At 33.0% G+C, this 8,660-nt stretch overlaps 1 protein-coding gene across 4 annotated transcripts; it reads left to right on the top strand.

Moving 5' to 3' along the window:
- Positions 1-214: 214 nt before the first annotated feature.
- Positions 215-7,521, top strand: LOC116033715 (TMV resistance protein N-like). Of its 4 annotated transcripts, XR_004100894.1 has the most exons (6): positions 215-798; positions 1,926-3,042; positions 4,040-4,327; positions 4,462-5,655; positions 5,785-6,616; positions 7,087-7,521. XR_004100894.1 is itself a non-coding variant. In XM_031276482.1 (5 exons), the coding sequence occupies exons 1-5, from the start codon at positions 308-310 to the stop codon at positions 6,352-6,354; spliced, it is 3,660 nt and encodes a 1,219-aa protein (XP_031132342.1). In that variant the 5' UTR covers positions 215-307; the 3' UTR covers positions 6,355-6,683. The 4 variants fall into 4 exon arrangements, 3 of the variants coding, with proteins under 3 accessions (XP_031132342.1, XP_031132344.1, XP_031132343.1); XM_031276482.1 differs by lacking the exon at positions 7,087-7,521 and having other exon boundaries at positions 5,785-6,683; XM_031276484.1 differs by lacking the exon at positions 5,785-6,616 and having other exon boundaries at positions 216-798; positions 4,462-4,546.
- Positions 7,522-8,660: the final 1,139 nt, after the last annotated feature.

Below are 8,660 nucleotides of genomic sequence, written 5' to 3'. Positions count from 1 at the left end.
TCCTTTGTCGGTTCTGTGTGGCGTTTTCTTTCCTCTTGCCTCAGCAAAGGCCAATTGGACTTCTCAATCCAGGAAATTTCCATGTAAATGATAAGCAATTTCTTTCCTCTTTCCTTTTGTCATTTCTCTCTGTTCTTCAAGAGGCTGAGTCATCCACTCACCCTCTACGATACTTCCAATTCCTTTCTCACATACTTTACAATTTCAATTATCTCTATAAATTCAAGTCTTCAAATTCACAGCTATTCATCTGCACTCCAATTTTTATAGCTTTCCGGCCTTGTTTTACTCAGTTTTCTGTCCATCGATGGGAACACCCCCAATCGCTCATGAATCTTTTGCTTGGGAATACGATGTGTTCTTAAGCTTCCGAGGTGAGGATACACGCAAAACTTTTACTGATCATCTTTATTCTGCGTTGTATCAAACTGGAATCCGCACATTTAGAGACGACGAAGAACTCAGGAAGGGTGAATATCTTGCTCCTGAGCTCACGAGAGCAGTTCAAAATTCGAGAATCTCTATAATAGTCTTCTCAAAAGATTATGCATCCTCTAGGTGGTGCCTTGATGAACTTGTGCAAATTGTCGAGTGTAAGGAGAAGGGAAAACAAATAGTTTTTCCTATTTTTTACGATGTTGATCCTTCTGAAGTGCGTAAGCAAAGTGGGAAGTATGGGTTGGCTTTTGCAAAGCACGAAGAACGTTTTGGGAAAGGAGATAAAGTACAAAAGTGGAGATCTGCGCTCACCAAAGTTGCAGATATGTCAGGATGGGATTTGCAAGGCATCACCAACGGGTACAATATTACTTTCTCATTATTTTCTTCGAATAATTCTTAAATTTTATGAGCAATCATGTGTAGTACTGTCAATACGGGCCGCCCTGCCCCACCGCGAGCCTAATTTCTAGCGGATTTTTGCAGGTCTGCCCATTAGGCCCGCGGGTTAGGGTTCATGCAATCCTAGCCCGCTCCACCCAAGTTGACGAGCCCCACGGGCTTTTGTTGTTTTTTTTAAAATTTTATTTACATTGAATATATATATGTATATATATTTATGTGTACATATATATTCATGTGTACACAGTATACTGTGTATACATGAATATATGTTATATATATTAATGTGTAGACTACTGTGTACACAATGTATATAGGTATCTTATTTTTTAAATTATGTTTGGCCCGCGGGCCTTTGTCGGTTAAACACGTTAGGCCCGTTTCTTTGCGGGCCATCTTTTTTGTGGTCCTAACTCGTCCCTCGGTAGGGCGGGTGCGGACTAGCCCGCGGGCTTCGACCTACTTTAACATTACTAATCATGTGCTATTGGGTTTTAGTCTTTGATTTACTTGAGAAGGTTCTCTTTTAGTCTTTCGATTTGAAATTATGTGTTATATTTTTACAAAATCATAAATTTTTAAGGTTAAAAGTAAAAAAATAAAATATGTACTTTAACATCTCATAATGACATTATATTTCTAACAAATTTTTCAAAAAAAATGTGAGGATGGGATTAACAAGCTATCACTAACAGGTATTGCTTTCTTATTATTATTTTCTTCAAACAATTCAATTCTTAATTTTTGCGATCAATTATGTGCGATTGGATAATATGATTCATAATTTATTTTATTTTATTTATTCATATTTAAAATTGAATAAAACTACTACTGAACAATTTTATACTGAGATATTATTTGAGTTTAGTTCCAATGAACACGGATGCTATCCCATTTTGTCAATGATTCATACTTATATTGCATTCGGCATATATATGACGTTGCAAATAATTGAATATCACATAAAATTAAAGAGCACACATTCTATGTCGAATATACATAATATACTTCAAATTTAGAGTCTCATTATGTATTCAATCACAAATTTCTCCACTATACTTTTGTTTTCTATTTGAATATTGTAGATACGAATCCAAGTTTATCAATACAATAATCGATGAGGTTCGGTTGACAATAAGACAAGTACCAGTGTTTGTGCCCGACACGGTAGGACTTGATTATCGTGTTGAGCATGTGGTCCAGTTATTGCTCAGAGAACCTCATGATGGTGTCCGTATGATTGGGATACATGGTATGGGAGGTATTGGAAAGACAACTCTTGCAAAAGCGGTCTATAACAGACTTTTTGTATACTTTGAAAGGAGCTGCTTTCTAGAGATAGATTCAACAATTTTTGGGCAACAAGAAAATGGAATAAATCTTGAGAAAGTAAACAATCAGATTAAAAATATACAAAAGCAGCTTTTTAAGAAGCTTTTTAATGAGGAGATTGACATTGGCAGCATAGATGAAGGAATCATGTTGATGAAAAGACGACTTCAAGCAAGAAAGTGTCTTATTGTCTTTGATAATTTGGAGCATAGAAATCAATTTATTAAATTATGTGGAGGACGAGACTGGTTTGGTGAGGGAAGTAGACTTATTTTAACCACAAGAGAGGCACATGTTTTTAAAGAGCTGAATGTGGACGAACATTATGAAGTTAAGGTATTGAACCATGAGGAGTCTTTGAAGCTGTTTAGCCTACATGCATTTGGAGAACTTGCGTTGCAAAAAGAAGATTATAATAAGCTTCTAGATGGCATAGTTGCTTATTGTGAGGGACTTCCATTAGCTCTTGAAGTTTTAGGGGCTTATCTGTGTCATAAATCGAAAAAGGAGTGGATCAGTGCTTTTGAAAAATTGAAAGGAATTCCTCATAATGACATTCAAGCTAAACTTAAGATCAGTTATGATGGGCTTCCAGATGATCATATAAAATCTCTTTTTCTTGATCTTGTTTGTTTTTCCAGTGAAGTTTCTAAGAAGAAAATTGAATACATGGGGTATTTCTCAGACATTGAAATTCAAGACTTGGTTGACAAATGCTTGATAAATCGTGAGCCGTCTTTGATTAGTATGCATAGCTTAATTCGAGAGATGGGGAGAGAAATTATTCGTTCAGAGTCACCCAACAATCCTGGTGAACGTAGTCGATTGTGGTGTCCTTATGATATCCATGATGTGCTTATAGGGGGAAAGGTAATGATTTTAAATTTGTCTCATTCTAAATTATTATGCATAAGTCTTACATCGAACCTTAGTATTTCATATCGAAATGAAAATATTCTTTAGCTCTTATGAAAACAATAATAACTATTTATTTACCACAAATTATCTTCTTGATAATTTCTTATGGGATTAACATGACACAAACTAATGATTTTCTATTATTTGCCGAGCCTTAATGCATAAATGTTAGATTTTCTAAATTTTGTGTACTACTTCACTTTAGGTTTATTTTGTGCACGCTTTTGGAGGGTGACAGTGAAAATTTTCTCAACATCTAAAAAAAAGTTTTACATATAATCAATAGTTGAAATAGCAAAAGGCTTTGACCATTAACAATTAAATATTTTATTTCAAGAAAAATTCGAATAATTCTTCTTTTTCTTATAAAGAATAGAGTAAATTCCACTAAAGATCCTTTGAGTTTTAGGCATTACCAGCTTTGATCCTCAACTTATAAGCCTACTACAATAAGTCCTCAAACTTCTCTAAAACTACCACTAATAGTCCAAATTCTACGAAATGTCATATGATTTGGGTCAAACTTCTCTAAAACTACCACTAATAGTCCAAATTCTACGAAATGTCATATGATTTGGGGCACTACCAACTTTGGCCCTCAACATACAAGTGTACTAAGTAGCTTTATAAAAATTTGGGAACTTATTATGGTTGACTTGTAAGTTGAGAACCAAAGCTTGTAGTATCTCAAACTCAAATTCTCAAAGAACTATTATTGGTAATTTTATAGAATTGGAGGATTTATTATGGTAGACTTGTAAATTAAAAGACAAAAACTATTAATACCTCAAACTCGAAGCACATTTAGTGGAATTTAATCTAAAGAATATAAACCATATTTCGCTAGCTAAAACCTTCTAAAGATTTTTATACACTTAAAATAGTCATTTATTTATCACACAAAAATAACCTATGTGTTTGTTTAACTAATTTTGCTTTTTATGTGTAGGGTACAAGAAAGATTGAGGTGATTGTATTCAACTACTCTCCTATGAAAGATGTGAAGTACAATACAAAAACATTTAAGAACATGGAGAATTTAAGAATTCTTGAAATTGATGAAGTCCATCTTGATGGAAAATTCGAACATCTATCCAGTTCCAAGGTGCTTAGATGTTTGCGATGGAACCACTGCCCTTTGAAATATATCAATATTTCATCAAGAGATTCCTTTGAGAAGCTTGTGAGCCTGGAAATAGTGAACAGCAACATCAAAGAATTTAAAGCTCCTCTAAAGGTAATTCAGTAATATTTTATTTTTATCAATAACTCATTATATTTTTATAGCAAAATAGTTAAAGATAATAAATTATAATTCAATATATGTTTTTAATTTCTGTTACTTTTTGTTTATTGAATTGATCAAAACAGTATTTTCCTTGTCTCGAGTCTTTGGATATGGTTGGGTGTCATCATCTCACAAGAACTCCAAACTTTAGCGGCTGTCAAAATCTATGTAAGTTATCATTTCTGGCATGCTCAAGTTTGTTAAAGGTGCATTCTTCCATCGGAGAATTGGGGAAATTAGTTTCGTTAACTTTTGGTGGCTGTCAAAAGTTAAAGAAAATTCCAAAGAACGTAAGCCATTTGCGGTCACTACAAGCTCTTGATATGTTTGGTTCGTCAGAACTTAAAGCATCCCTTGAAATTTTTGGAAATTTAACCTCATTACAAACACTAAGTCTTTCCCGTACCAGTACTTATGGGGGGCTCTCCAACCTGTCTCATTTGCTCAACCTTAAATCAATTCGGATGAATTTCTGCAAGAACCAAGAAGTACTCCAACAACTTCCTCACACTGTTGAATGGGTCTACTTGTATCATTGTGACAATCTAAAAATGATCCAAGAGCTTCCACTTAACCTTAGGAGTATTTTTTTAGAGAGTTGCAAAAGTCTTAAAATGCTTCCAATTCTTCCTCCCAATCTTGAGGATATTCATTTAGATGGTTGCGAAAGTCTTGAAATGTTGCCGGAACTTCCTCTCAATCTTGAGAGAATTAGGTTAACTAGTTGCAAAAACCTTAAAATGCTCAGTGGATTTCCTTCCAATCTTAGTGATATTTTCTTAGGTGGTTGTGAAAAGTTTGAAATGCTTCCAGAACTTCCTCTCAATCTTTCTGAAATTAGGTTACATGATTGGAAAAATCTAAAAATGCTCCCAGAACTTCCTCACAATCTTAGGAAAATTATATTATATAGGTGCAAAGATCTTAAAATGCTTCCAGAACTTCCTCTCGACCTTTATAAAATTAGTCTATCTAGTTGCAGGAATCTTAAAATGCTTCCAAAATTTCCTCCCAATGTTACTAAAATCTACTTAGATGATTGTCAAAACCTGAAATTGCTCCCAGAACTTCCTCCTGGACTTCAAAATCTTATAGTTACAAATTGTGAGTTGATAGAAAAAGTATCAAACTTATCAAATTGTACGGGGTTGCGTCATTTGCATCTCATTAGTTGCAAAAAGTTGAAGGAGTTTAAAGGTTGGGAGAATCTTCATTCCATAAGGACAATTGAGTTTAGAGGTGTTCCCCATACCGATTTCTCAGAAAGCATTAAGAAGGTACATATATTTTTCCCGCTCTTCAATTGGAGTCCTCTATTATATTAATTATTGACAAAATTTTAGTGCTATGCAATTTCTATCCATTAATTCTTACTATTGTCACATATATTTCATTTCCTTTCACAGGTTTTAATACGCTCCATGAATTCCAATGGTTCTTTTGATTGTTCTCTTACTTATAATGAAATTCCTGATTGGATTAGATGTCGAAAAGAAAGATCATCAATATCATTCCAATATCCATCATCCAATTTGAACAATTATACATTGGAATTTTATGGATTTGTTTTTTGGGTTGTGTTCAATCCGGCTCCACTACTCCCGCCACTTTATTGTCATTATGACATCAGAATTGAAAAGCATGATTCCAAAGCCTTCCCACCAACATGGTATAATCATCATGGGATCCAATTAGAAGTGGAAGGAATTTCATTTTTACATGTCATTACAGCTAATGATCTTTATGATTATTATGGGTGTGGAGATATAAAAGCCGGGGAAGTCATCAAAGCTACACCGATAATTGAAATTTATGAGGGATTGTACAGAGATGGGATCAGATCATCATTAGGTGAAGCAAATTTGGTGAAGAAAATAGGAGTTAAAGCAAGTGTGGTGAAGAAAATTGGAATTGAAGCATTGTACATAGATAAAGATGGCTCCCTACAACTTCTACCCCTCACTAAAGTTGGGTAAAACACTGAAGAAGAAGAAGAAGAATTTTTTCTGAAAGTGCCAAAAATGAGACCCAAAAAAATATTTTTGTTTATCATGTTGTGTACGTCTCATACCTACTCAAGGATGATAGGCGTTGGACAAAATGGAGTAGAGCATAGTGACCGAAGCACTCTTCTTTTGTGCATATAGCGGAGTGCGTCGAGGGTGTGATACATGGTTAATTTAGTACATGTTAATGATTTCATAAGATACCCAGACCATCCGAGCCACAGGTCCACTGGTACATTAATTTAATTTGTTGTTAAACATTTTTTTAAAATTGAAAATTACACTTTTTAACCTTTCAATTGCTGTCATTTTACAATTTAGCTAGTCAGCGTTATCAATTTGGTTCCTCAGTTACGTTATTGTTAAATTCCTGTTACATTCGCTTTAGGGTTTTATTTTAATTTTATTAAAATTTTATACCCAGCTCCTAATTTTTTTCTTTAATTAACCCAACCCAAATAATATGAAATTAGCAATTCCGTTGCTATTTTCACGGGCGTTGATGCCGAGCTAGGTGTGATGAAAATAAGATGAAATTGGCAAGGGGCCGGGATTGATACTAACACAGTTATTTTCAGGGTTCATATTGCAATATGAATCATGGTTTAACATTATCATGTGTTCTGTAGTTAACACATTTGTAAAGAAATCAACATGATAATTACAAACATATCACATAATTTTTTTTTGGTAAATTTACAGGGTCTTTCTCTCCGTCTGTTTAATAGTCCGGAGTCCACCCACGTTCGCTCCGGGAGGCACAGAAGCTGGCCCATGAGGAATCGTCACTTGTGGAATTGAACTCAGGTTCTCCCGAAATTCCTCCCCACAAAGAGAGCTCACTTGACACATGACACAAAGTAATGATTTTCTATTAATTATTTTTCCAAGTCTTAATGCATATATCTGTTTGATTTTCTGAATTTTGTGTATTTCACTTTGCCCCTATATATGAGTTCAAGTACGGTAAATACCTTCAAATAGTAGCCGCATATTTTCTCCATCACACAAAAAAGTTACACATTAATAATTAATTTTTTAGTACTACTAACTCTGTTATACATTAATATGGCGAACTTCTAGTTGAAATAGTCAAAGGCTTGATAATTAACATTTTAATTTTTGTTTTAACCAAAAGTGAGTTATTCTTTGTTTTCTTATCTACTATCTACTATACTAATAAGAGCCCAAAAAAAAAAAAAAGTTGGGCCTATAATAGGTAGAAAAAATGACGGTCAAATTATTAAATCAAATGGATGGTTCAAATTGTTTAGATTTATATTTTTCCTTGAGATTTTCTAATTTATCCTTAATTATATGATTATCCGTTAAATATCCTCTTCTCTGTTAACTTTTAACTTACCTATTAATTTGTATAAGAAATGTCTTAGGTCCGAACATCATCACAATCAAAGTTGGCATTATATTAAATAAATTAGAGTATATTATTCAAAAGTAAGTAACCTACTCTATTATTCTTATTAAATTAAATAAATTAGTAGTTACAATAAAAAAAAATACATATGCATTTCTTTAATTTGTTATAATTCGATTTCCACAATGCCTTTATTCAAAAAAAATATTCATTATAAAATTTTTTAAAAAGAGATATAATTTCATCAGTTATATTGTCTATATCTATCTATCTATCTATCTATACTATTAATAAAAACAAAATCCTCTATTTTAACACCCGCCCAAATTACTCATATATTATTTAGGTTTGCGTAATATATACTATTAATAAAAAACCAAATCCTCCATTTTAACTTTCCGACCAAAACACTTCTATACTATTAAGGTTTGAGTAATATTGTAAAGTATGGTAATAAAATCGTATTCCTACTACAATTGTACTATAATTTTACATTAAAATTAGATAAAATTGTATTTTTTGTCCCTAAGTTATAGGGTAATCTTAGAATTCGTTCCTAAGCTATCATTGATAGATGTTGCACTTTTCGCCATTCTATTAATAAAACATTAGGAACAAAATTTACAATTTTAGTATAACTCAGATACGAAAAGTGAGCACGAAATGACGAAATGTGCAATGCCAATGATAACTTAGTTACGATAGGTGAGCATGACCAATACTCATGGACGAATTCTACAATTATCCTATAACTTAGGGACAAAAAGTGTAGTTTTCCCTTAAAATTACATGAGATGTCGACATAATATTGCATTAAATCTATATCTATCTATACTACTAATAAAAACAAAACCGTACTTTTGCAATACAATTCTATAAGGAATAATGAAAAAGAATCGGT

Source organism: Ipomoea triloba, chromosome 10 (assembly GCF_003576645.1).
Source record: "Ipomoea triloba cultivar NCNSP0323 chromosome 10, ASM357664v1".
In the NCBI taxonomy this organism is placed as follows: domain Eukaryota; kingdom Viridiplantae; phylum Streptophyta; class Magnoliopsida; order Solanales; family Convolvulaceae; genus Ipomoea; species Ipomoea triloba.
The sequence above is the reverse complement of the archived record's forward strand: the minus strand, read 5'-3'. Positions and strand labels throughout refer to the sequence as shown.

What these genes read in the sequence shown, in the direction of transcription:
- LOC116033715 (XM_031276482.1), top strand. Translation starts at nt 308, where the DNA reads ATGGGAACACCCCCAATCGCTCATGAATCTTTTGCTTGGGAATACGAT. An exon ending in TTGCAAGGCATCACCAACGG is followed by an intron (nt 799 to 1,925) that starts GTACAATATTAC and finishes TGAATATTGTAG; the next exon opens with ATACGAATCCAAGTTTATCA. An exon ending in AATTTAAAGCTCCTCTAAAG is followed by an intron (nt 4,328 to 4,461) that starts GTAATTCAGTAA and finishes TGATCAAAACAG; the next exon opens with TATTTTCCTTGTCTCGAGTC.